General features: G+C 37.9%; 1 protein-coding gene across 5 annotated transcripts in view; it reads right to left on the bottom strand.

Annotated features, from left to right (window-relative positions):
- Positions 1-3837: 3837 nt before the first annotated feature.
- Positions 3838-12183, bottom strand: part of SATB1 (SATB homeobox 1) — a 131565-nt gene continuing 123219 nt past the window's right edge. For all 5 annotated transcript variants that reach the window (XM_069958695.1, XM_069958696.1, XM_069958698.1 and 2 more), the window contains 2 exons: positions 6079-6282; positions 3838-5569 (listed from right to left, as the gene is read on the bottom strand). In XM_069958695.1, coding sequence (XP_069814796.1) covers positions 5045-5569; positions 6079-6282 — 729 coding nt within the window. In that variant the 3' untranslated portion in view covers positions 3838-5044. The remainder of the gene's footprint in view (positions 5570-6078; positions 6283-12183) is intronic.

The following is a 12183-nucleotide window of genomic DNA, read 5'->3' as shown; positions in this document are numbered from 1 at the left end:
CGGCTCATCTAATAAACCACTCCTCCAGTCACCCTTTGCGGCTCATCTAATAAACCACTCCTCCAGTGACACTAGCGGCTTATCTAATAAAACACTCCTCCAGTCACACTAGCGGCTCATCTAATAAACCACTCCTCCAGTCACCCTTGCGGCTTATCTAATAAAACACTCCTCCAGTCACACTAGCGGCTCATCCAACAAACCACTCCTCCAGTCACACTAGTGGCTCATCTATTAAGCCACTCTTATTTTTAAAGATATATCCTCTAAAGGTCAGAAAAGAACTTCTGTAAATTCTTACTTTTTTTTATTTTTTATTTATATCTCCTATAACTGGAGCTGCCATAGCTGCCTATTACAAGGAAAACAACTGTGACAAGTGTCAACTGTTACGCCCATGTCATGTCCTCTGGGACCTATGTCTGACTCCATTGTCTATACAATGTTCATATAAGCACTATGTTAAGAGCAGTAAGGCAGAAACCGTAATATGTATTTCTGCCTTCTCTTCTAGGTGTCTAACTGTCTTTGTACTGTCAGGGTGCAATGGGCCTAAGTAATAGTAAATATGATCCACACACATATACACATACTGCATACAATCACCCTGATGCAAACAACAAAATGAATTAAATGTAGAAGTGATGACACAAAAAAACAAGTGAGAAAAACAGAAATCATGTAAAAATCTAATTTAGTGCATTTTGGCCGATTAAGGATAAATGGCGATAGGAGAAGGTGACTGTGGGGTGGGTGGGTGGCTGGGAACTAGTGCTCTATGTTCTAGGACAAAGGGGCCTTTAAAAGAGGACAGATAAGCATCAACTTCAGCACATATTGTAATTGCTACTCTCATTGAGCCATACATTACATAAGAACAAAATGCATTAACATTACAGTTCACAGACTAAACAAGACTATTCCAAAGAATTGTATAATTTAGTTCAGATATTTTATTGAAAGTGCTGCTCCTTCCTGTTTTTCCTTAGATGTATCTTATTATTAAGACACCCTGCACTTACTGGTTATCAGTGATAAAGGTGAACAATACACAGTGCAAAATGCAGCTAGTTATAGCCCAACTGCAAAGAACTGACAGATCTTGTTACATCTTTATGTATGTTATGGACCTTGCTTATGCAAAAGAGGCATGAAATTTGAAAAAAAAACCTTCTGTGTACACACTAAACAAAAGATTGTACAAAAATTAATTATTCATCGTCCCAATATCCCAGTTACCGGGATCTAATGGTGCTTGAATAGCACATAGCCCAAAGATTAATATTTATAGTGACCATCAATATCTGAATCATTGTCCTGCATACGGCTAAGTTCAAGGTAAAAATTACATCCGTTTTTTCATATAAAAGGGCTTCATTGTGCAAATAACGTCCGTTATTTTTGAAATAATAGCTTTTCACAATGATGGCCATTGTTATGAAAGACAGCCGCCATTTTTACATAGTTTGCACCTGGCCTTACAGTTCAAGAAACATTTCAATTATTTACAACTGAAATATGCATCTGTACTATCGAAGCAACATTAAAACCAATTATCAGTTTGCAAACTCTGAGGACTAGGAAAACACCAGCAAACCAAAAGCAGTACGTGATGAGGAGTCAACCCAACTCATTAAACTTGACTCAAAGATAAAAATTTTTATAAGATCGACTTTGTTAATCCATCGTAAGTCATCAAATGCTGTAGGCTAAAGCCATCAAGTGATGGACACATATTCTGTCATATATTAGAGAGTTAACGGGGGAAAAGGCCATTTACATGTGACCCCAGATCAGAAGAACACAGTAGAACTGCCCCTTGAAAGTTTAATTAGACAAGGCAGATTTAGAGGCAGTGATGAACAGACATTGGAGAGGTGGGTGTCACTTACTAGAGCCCTATATTTCCTCATACTGCTGATCAATGGTTGGTTTTGGTGCCTACTAGAGATGAGCGAACCGGGTTCGGGTCGATCCGAACCCAAACGTTCGGTATTTGATTAGCTGGGGCTGCTGAACTTGGATAAAGCTCTAAGGTTGTCTGGAAAACATGGATACAGCCAATGACTATATCCATGTTTTCCACATAGCCTTAGGGCTTTATCCAACTTAAGCAGCCACCGCTAATCAAATGCAGAAAGTTCGGGTTCGGATCGACTCGAACATGCTCGAGGTTCGCTCATCTCTAGTGCCTACTGATCACTCACCAAAGGCCTACCCTTAGAACATACCAACAAAGAGTTTCCCCTGAATTACAATTTGTTACCAATAAAAGGTATTTCATAATTGCTTATGTCTCAAAAGTATATTGCTATCCTACTTAACTGCTTTTTTGACCAGGGAAAATTGTTATGTCAATGGATGAATTTGTATCTGAATATCTAAAAAGTCAGGAAAAAAATAAAAGAATCAAAAGAGGATTCTGTAGTGCAATAAATTGTGGTCACATCTTGGTCACAGTGGTTTGGGCCTTTCTGGACAAACAATAGGTGGTAAACCTTGGAGCTGGTTGGTAAAAAAAAAACCACTGTACAGCTGTAGTGTATCTGTCAAAGTCTATATCCTTGACGCTCGTCTTATTCAATTCAAGGTGAACATGGAAGTGTACTTGAAGGAGCAAGACGAGCACCAGCACCAGGAAGTACTGGATGCTGTTACCAAGGACAGTGCAATGAGATCATTGTGTAAATTTAGATCTATATATTGTTCTTTTCTTGACTTTATGTAAACAAAATGATTCAAATTCACCGAAAACAATTTTCAAAATTACTGGCAATTTTCTACAAATATAAGACCTAAACAATTAGAAATTCCACTGAAAAGGCTGTTAGCGAGTGAGTTTAAAGATTATGCTGAGCCTTGAAATGTTACATAATAATGTTGTGACCTCAAAGCATATAGTTGCTGTAAAACAACTAAAGTAAGGTTGCCTTAATAATACATTAGAGATCCACTCTGCTTTCTATTTTTTCCCCATACAATTATTTATAGATATCATTTGTTTCCACTTTGGATAGAGCCCCTGAACCTAGTGCGTAGGCAGTTTTAGTCATATGTACTGTAGACAATGATCCAATGGCTTGATTGAGTCTTTGCAATGTACTGTAAGCTGTTTAGTTGTTAGCAATAATTTTAAATTCTTTTATATTAGATAGGTCAAGGAATCTCAACCCTTAAGCAGATTATTGACATTTAGTTCCCTAATGTGGAGTATTTAGGTTCCATTCTGTTATACAGTAGGAAACCATTCACTTTTTCAGTGGGTGTAAGGACAAGTTGCATTCTTGTATAAGATCTTACTCCCTAAAACTTTAGCTTTTTCCCAAGGTGACCTGTATGGCCGCAGTAGTCATCATTCACTTTAAAAACTGCTACAAATCTGTCTCAAAACAGACCAGCTAACTGAGGGATCAGGTTATAGCTGTCATTAGAAGTTTGTTGAGGGGGAAGGGGTGCCTGGCAGACAGAAGAGAGGCTACAACAGCTTGCAGAGAGCGTTATATCTCAGCCCAGTGCTTGACATACAGCTTACAATGATCACTGCTGCTCTATAATGTCCTCTTTTCTGCTGTTGCTTTGGAGGATAACCTATAGAGATATAGAGGAGCAAAATAGCAGAAACTCATCTTCTTCATGTGTATGCATTATATAAGAGACATAATAGCAGTTTGATTCCAGCCAAAAGCTGTGGGTCAATTGAAACACCAGCCAGCTTATTCTTTACCTTAAACACGGCCAGAGGTATCACCAACCAGGTTATAAACTTGGACTCTTACAGTTAACGTACCTCCGATGTTCCACGATGTACTGTACACAGACAAGAACCTTACCATATCATACCATACAAACAATTTTAATTGTGTAGTTACAGTCAATAACCACTTCTAGTCAGAACATCTTTGCATAAAGAAAATTGTGATACATTTATAAAAACAGCCAGCTGTAACAAAATAACTGGTGTTTTCATAGGCATAAACTCATAAAAAAGAAATACACTTTTATACAGAAACTTTGTACAGATGTAGCTTGAAAATTGATTGTAAACCAAGGGAAGACACATTGCACACATCAATTATTTTTTCACATTAATTGCATAAGTTTCTAAGGTGATCTATTTGTTTTATTTACCTAAGCTTGTTTGCATGATAGTAAAAATTGCATACCACAATAAGAGTGAAGCTTATAGTATGAATTGCTTGGATAACATAGAGCACTTTTTTTATAGGCAACTCTGTAAAGCACATTTTCTCTATTTAAAACTTTTAAGACACTTTGTTTTACTGCCCATCAAAATACATATATAAATAGAAAAAAAAAAAAGAATCAGTATGGTAACAAAGATAAGCAATATTACATACAACAAAAAAATAAAATAACATTGTCCCCGAAAAAGTAATTACAACATGAGGCTGCAGGAATCTACAGATAATGGGACCAAATGTGTACATATTTCTCTCTTTTATAACCAATAGAACAAAAATATGAACAAAAATAAAATACAGTGACTTTATTTCCAAAAAGAGAACATAAGAAGTTTAAATTACGGCAGTGCCATATAACACAAGGCATTTGTTGGCATGTTATCATTTTAAACTGCATCACACAGTATAGAGCTTTTCGGCACCCTAGAACTGTGCAAGAGTAACATACTCTCCTATTTATATATAAGCGTGACTTTCTGAAGATCAAGTGTGGATTAGAACAGGAAAACAGAAAACAAAACCCCACTGAAGGTCTGTATGCTTGATTCAAGGCTCCAGATTTCGTTTCACTTGCGCTAGATTCATGCTTGTCAAGTATGTTGTGGCTTATCCAGTGGACACAGATCTCAGGAAAAAAAAATCAGTATTTTCTTCTGGAGCTAAGAGAAGCTTATAGTCAGAGTAAAACATTAAATATTGTCTGTATCGGTTCCTTTTTTGTGCAAGTTTTTTCCCCAAGTTTCATTGGGCCGTACAATGTACAACAGAAAGTTACGGACAGTACCTAGGATGGAATAGGGATTAGTAATACCAATTTAACATGTGAACAAAAAAATAATACTTTACGATAAGTCATTCAGGTCTGCAGTGATGTCAGTGTTCCTTTCTCCAGTTAAATTGTCTTCAAGCTTAACTGGAAATAGAGTACTAGTACTTTTGTCTTGGGATTCCATATCCATATCCTTGGATAAGTCTTCCTCTTCATATTCCGCAACATCTACCTCTAGGCCAGAATTGTCTTTCAGCTTTCCGTGGTGTTTCAGATAGTAGCGCTGATTCTGGAAAAACTTGATAATTGTGAACTTGGGTAGATCAAGCTGAGCAGACAAAGTTTGAATGGCTTCTTCATCTGGGTACAAACCGACATCTTGAATGAAGCTCTGTAAAATACCCAGGGCCTCAACAGAGATCTTTGTTCGTGGACGGGACTGTTGGCGGTTTTCTTCTTCAGATTCTGCTGGAGATGCCACAGTGGGCTGTCTAGGGGGCAACCTTGGACCTGGTGGCTGTGGTGTTTGCTGCTGTGGCTGCTGTTGTGGTGGTGGCTGCTGTTGTTGCGGTGGTGGTGGTTGCTGCTGCTGTTGTTGCTGGTAAAATAAAAAAAAAAATTGTAAACAATTCGGCAAAAAAAAATAACAGCTAGAGATGAGCAAATTTATAGTATTAACAAATCTAATCATTAGCTCAGCAGTTGGCTTATCGGCTGGCTGCCTTTCAGTTTGTGCCGCTCCTCCCTGGGTGCCCGGAAAAGCTGGATTCAGTCCAGGGAAACTTTTCCCAGTTTTCCAGGACTGGATCCAGCTTTCCCAAGCACCCGGAGCAGCACAGAGTTCAAAGGCAGCAGGCTGATAAGCCGAATGCCGAGCTAACAAAGAGCTTAGATTTGTTAATACTATACATTCGCTCATCTCTAATACCAACCCATTAAACTATTCTCGTACCTTCTTTAGACTGGTTGAAGGATATGTTAAACCTATGTATTAATGTTTATAAGTAAGAGGTGTCAATCAAATAATTTCTCAAAAACCTTGGAGTAACTAAATCCTGCCTATAGGGTAATTTTTTTTTAACAATATATGTGTCCCTGTATACAGACCTGTATCTGTTCTGCAGAGACGTGGATCATATGGGAAGGTCGTTCACCATGCTGATGAACTGCGTTACTTTCTTGTTCATATATAACATCTCTTTCTGTTTGGGGAAGACTGAGAAACCTTCGAATCATGGATAGATTTTCCCACAGAGTCCTGTTTTCCGGTGAAGGATCTTCTTTCCATCTCAATAATTCACACAACCATCCCTGTACATAAATAAAAAATAAAAAAAAAGTTTCATTACATATGCGATACTGTACATCTCATTTAAGCATAAAAAAGGCATCAGGTGTTTTCATGCCGAGGCCTCCTCCTGTAGCCTGTACATCTCATTCACTGTCATTATAGCAGCTGGATAGATTACTTTATTTCCTGTGACGCTCACCGAGCCTATTTGGTCAATTGTGTAAGGAGCTGGTGTTTATAATTTATCATACAGACAGACTTTGAAAATAGATATATAGAGCATTATTTAAGTCATAAAAAAATGCACAAAAAAACCCTCAAAACACAAATTAGCAACTAAGGTCAAATTATAAATATGCGATGTGACTATATATATATATATATATATATATATATATATATATATATATATACTGTATATATGTGTGTGTGTATATTATGGACAACAGGTCACAGCAGATTCAGCAGGTCAACAGGATATAGAAAGATAGATAGATATGGTTTTCTTGGATATGAAAAGTCACTTGATATAATGGCATAAAGAAGTGCTCTGCTTTTATTTAATCAACTCCCAAGCATGATGGCAATATAACTTACAGCCCCAGATCAGCGGTTCAGTGCCCGTATTACACATGGATTGGGGTCAGAAGAAGTTGGCTCAGTTCACTGCCGTTCGATGGGAGCTGAGCTGCAGTTACACCTCAACACTGTAACACTGTGCATAGAACCCATTCATTGTGTAGTGCAGGTGCTGGACAGGTAGTGGGTGTGCATGCTGGTTGTTGATACCCGGCTGATCAGTGAATGATGATCTATCCCTTGAATAGATCCTCAGTCTATTTTGCCCAGAAAACCCCTTTAGGGTGGCTTTAGTATATAATTTATTTTTCTTTTTAAGAAACTTAAACTTTAAGAATACAGTTGAGCACAGCAATTTTTTTCCTCTTTTTGCTTATACAGTTGATCAACTGTATGACATTTGGACCTTACGTAGTCACTTCAAAACCATCATTTACTTAGTAAAAAATACATAACAAATAAAATGGCTTATTACTTAATAATAATGTGGTGCCTATTATGCATAACTAAAAAAGTCAAACAATATAAAGGAAATAAAGACGACAGAATAAACATGACTCAGTAAATGACTTGAATTTTCAGGATGTCGCTACTCTTCAAACCGACAAAGTTTAATTTGACACCTTCTGCTCTAAACACTCTTTTTTTATTCTGCCTTTAGCGGAAGCCAATAACCTCGCTCGCCACTTACTTTAACTCATTGGCACGAGTTATGCATGAACTGAAAATGCCATGCAGATGAATGCCGGGCTCTGTTCAAACCTGCTACATACAACACAAATCCTGTAAAGTTATGTATTGTAAAGCAAAATTTATTGTGAAATAAAGGTCTTAAATCCATCTGCCACACAAGAAATATTGTTATGCACTGCACTGCAACCAGGCGCCATCTGCAGATGTCTTGCAACAGTAAGCAAGAATATGTTGAAAATAATTTCAATGTCATTTTATTCAAATATATAAGGTCTTCAAAACCGAGTGTTTATCATTAATTTATATACAGCAGAGCTGAACTCGGAGGGAGAGATGAAGGAACCCAACATCTACTTACAAGGAGATCACAGTAATAGATTGTATGTGGTTTAACAAGAGACACAGTGAAGATGATAGTTTGCACAAGCTCTTAATTATAGTGCCGCCACTCCCGGGTTTTATATCATTTTCATTAGTTCTGTAAGCCTTTCATGAATCTCTCGCAAATTATGGAGATTTATGGACAAGGGTGGAGTATTAACTTATCTAAAGGTTTATTATTAATGTAGGAGTAGTTAATATCTTAAATATATGCTTGAAGCCTTTTTAATATTTGGGAGCGTTGTAACCTTTAGGTAACCCTACCTAAGCAATCATTAAGTGTTATGAAGGCTCTTCCAACAGCAAAAAAAAATAATAAAAAAAAAACATAAAAAAGAAACGCAACCAACGTGCTAACATTGTAGAATTTCTACAATTTTTATATGTTCACCTTAAAAAACCTTACTTATAGGGAACCTATAAAGGAAGAATGCCTGTGTTTTGAGTGAATAATATCTATAATCGTAATCAATCATGAGTTGCTTGCAGTCTGCAGAGACCACAACCCATTTCAGCTCAGAACACCGCCCCCCCCCCCCCCGGTCAGAAATGGGGACGTCCACGACTAGGAAACGCGTGACAGCTCTCTGATTTAGGCCAGCCCCAGTGACTTGGGGTATGTGACGTACATACAGCAAATGCAGCAATAAAACAGCACTGAAACAATATTATGCATATGGACATAGCACAAGCATGCTTGGAATGCAATTTAAAAGACCTACATGATGGTGACCACAGTTTAATATCAAAAATACCAGTGACAGGTTCCCTTCAAATACAGCTGCTTAGTCACAGAAGGGGTTAAAGTCATTTAGATGGCATTGTAAAATATGGCTTCTGTCATCTCTGTAGCACAGCATTGAGCTCTGCGGGTCCAGGTCATTGTATAGTGGTTAGAAAATGACATCCCTGGCACATCATAACTAAATAACATATTAAATAACATAATGTTAATCAATACACAAGTTGAAAAGCAAGTGCTACTATAAATCCGGTAAACAAGCAGAAGGTACTAGACACATGTTCAAACACATAGCAATAAAAATCATTAAAGAGAAACAGTCATGTTGAAACTACAGTCCAATCTACAGGCACATTCTAGAGCAAAAGGAGCCAAGTAGACTGACATACATACAGTATCTGTGGGAAAAGATTCTGTGGAACTAGTAATTTCATTTGAACCTTTGAACCTATTACTTTTAATCATTTTTAGTTCCTTTAAAGCAGTGCTTCTCAATTCCTGTCCTCATGGGTCTCCATGCTCATGCTTTAAAGGAGAAGTCTGGCGACAATTTTTATTAAAGTATTGTATTGTCCCCCCCCCCCCAAAAAAAAAAAAAGTTATACAAATCCCCAATATACACTTATTACAGGAAATGCTTATAAAGTGTTTTTTTTTCCCTGCACTTACTACTGCATCAAGGCTTCACTTCCTGGATAAAATGGTGATGTCACGACTCGACTCCCAGAGCTGTGCGGGCTGTGGCTGCTGGAGAGGATGATGGCAGGGGGATGCTCAGTGTCCCTCCAGTGCCCTGTTTCCCTCAGTGTCCCCTGCCATCATCCTCTCCAGCAGCCGCACAGCTCTGGGAGTCGGGTCGTGACATCACCATTTTATCCAGGAAGTGAAGCCTTGATGCAGTAGTAAGTGCAGAGAAAAAGCACTTTATGTACATTTCTCATAATAAGTGTATATTGGGGAGTTGTATAACTTTTGGGGGGCAATACAACAATTTAATAAAAATTTTCGCTGGAGTTCTCCTTTAAGGATTTCACAGGTGATGTGCATCAGGTATTATCACAAGTGTTCTTTGGATGGGATATCCTCAAAACATGACCTGTTGGTGGGCATGAGGACTGTAATTGAGAAGCACTGCTTTAGAGCATAATTCTCTGGTAAACTCAACATTACTGTCCATTAGAAAAGTTCCAGTAAAAAAAAAAAAAAAAATTCTTTTAAATCTCTTTCCATATATACAATCCAGGCTTGGTAGTCCAGTGGGCGGCCATACTACATGACTGCATTTGTGTGCATCCGTTTTTTCCACTGACTTCCATTATAAAAAAAAAAACATGAAATAAAATGCATGTTTTTTTAATGTACACAAAAATGTGGATGTTTTTGCGTATGATAAAAAGGCAGATAACATTAAAGTCAATGAAAAAACTAATCAAAACGGATGCACACAAATGCATCAGTTTTTTCCATTTTTTTTTCATAATATGGATGGAAAAAAACGGACTGCAAAGACAGTGTGAACCCAGCCAAAGTGTGCCAATTAGGCCCACCCAGTTGACTTTTAAGCCCAGAATGAGGTTCAATCAGTAAGGTTACTTACTGCTACTGAATTATTTTCTTATAAAAAAAAAATACATCAATCAATACATCAATAAATGTGAGAGGTTTTCTTTGAAAATAATATCAAATTCTATCACAGGGGTAACTGTGAGTTAAAAGTCGATTAATAATTTACTAATTATTACTGCCCCCCAAAATTCAACCATTCTTTGCTTCAGCAGTGTATCATGTGACCTGTGACCTCATTGACCCTTTCTGTTCCAGTGATGTCTTGTACAACTGACTGGGAATGTTAACCTAGGTAAATGGGACACGGAGAGTCAGTGACACAAAAGCTGGGGTGAAAAGAAGGTGCAATTTTCAGGGCAGTAAATTACTCATTTTTTGTTTACTGTTAGGTGGGAATAATTATTAAAAATCAATTAATCAGAGAAGGCCTTTAATAATGTAACCACAATCTCTAGATCCACCCATCTATAAGCCAGAACAGAGATCAGCCATGAAAAGGTCAACAACAGCCATACTTTCTACGAAAACAGAAGTTGCCTTGCTTTGTATGGGATCCCGGCCGGAGCGTATACACATAGTATACACTCCGGCCGAGATCTCTCGCGGCGCCGCAAAAAAATGACATGTCAGTTTTCTGCGGCCACAGAAAACCATGTCAGCACACACTATTGAGTGAGTGGCTGCAGACGCACGCTCCATAGTGTGCAGTGGAGAGTTGTGATGCGGGCACGCACGGATGCGCCCGCATCAGAACCCTGAGGCAGGAAAGATCATGATCTTTTCAGAGACCCAGCCGTTCCGTGACCTGGCCTGGGGGGATATTTATGAACATTGTGCCAGTGGTATATGCCACACAGGAGGTGCAGATTAATACATTCTCTGTGGCGTACGTGGGATTGGGGTGTGGCAATGCAAGAGGAGGTGTGGCCTCCCCCTGCAAATGATTTACCATGATTTATGACTGGCATAAATAATGGCAAAAATCTACACCTGGTCAGGTACCGCCAGATATACCTAATAGACATGCACCTCTAAGTAAATCCAGCCAGGAAAAGGAGGCGGAGCTTAATTTCCCCCTCTGTGCCAAACTTTCCCACAGATTACAGCTGATTCCTGGGGAGCGGCATAACACCTTGTCACTAGTTTATCTCCCAGGTACCCTACTACCAAAATGGATATTCTTAAAGGAACAACCTCTTCAGTAAATCTTACTAGATATAATAGGCATACACATCATATGCACACGGTCATATTCCATATAATAACAATGCTTAACAATGACATAAACCAGGAGAGCAAAAAGGCACTGAAAGCATTTTAAATTATTTACTAGGTTAAAAGGGTGAAATGGTACTTTAAATACATCAGATTTCATCATCTCTGCCTTTTTTGGTGGCAAAGTGGTATTGATCTTTTCAAATGCTTAAAATTAACTATTTCCAGAAGGTCATTATTTGATTAAAGACATTAGAGTTGAGGGCAAAAATGATGCACTTTGTCTTCCTTAGCATTTCAATCGCAATGTAATTTAATATGAAATATGCCCTAATGATAATGAGAGAAAAACACTGATCGGACATTGTAAATGATATTCTGTATCTCCACACTCAAACGACAACCATCTGATCCAGTCATTTTGTTATTGGTTATTGTTGGATTTTTTCCTAGAATTTTTTATTTTTTTTTGCCACCAACTACCCTTCCTGTAACATTGTAAATCCTCACAGGCAGGGCCCTCTCTCTCTCTCTGACTAGTCAGCCATTTACTTCATTCATGGTATTTGTTTTTGTCTTATGATATGTATTTAAACCCTTTATTATATAAACATATGGAACTGAGGGCACACTAAAAAAAAAAAAGACAATAACAATATAATACTAGTATCCGTTTCTAGAAAAAGGGGACATAAAACATCTAGCACGGATATGTGACATTTTTACGTGAATTGCCATATCAATG

This window comes from Dendropsophus ebraccatus, chromosome 2, assembly GCF_027789765.1.
Source record: "Dendropsophus ebraccatus isolate aDenEbr1 chromosome 2, aDenEbr1.pat, whole genome shotgun sequence".
NCBI classification, from domain to species: domain Eukaryota; kingdom Metazoa; phylum Chordata; class Amphibia; order Anura; family Hylidae; genus Dendropsophus; species Dendropsophus ebraccatus.
Note: the sequence above shows the minus strand (reverse complement) of the source record. Positions and strands in the feature narration are given on the sequence as shown.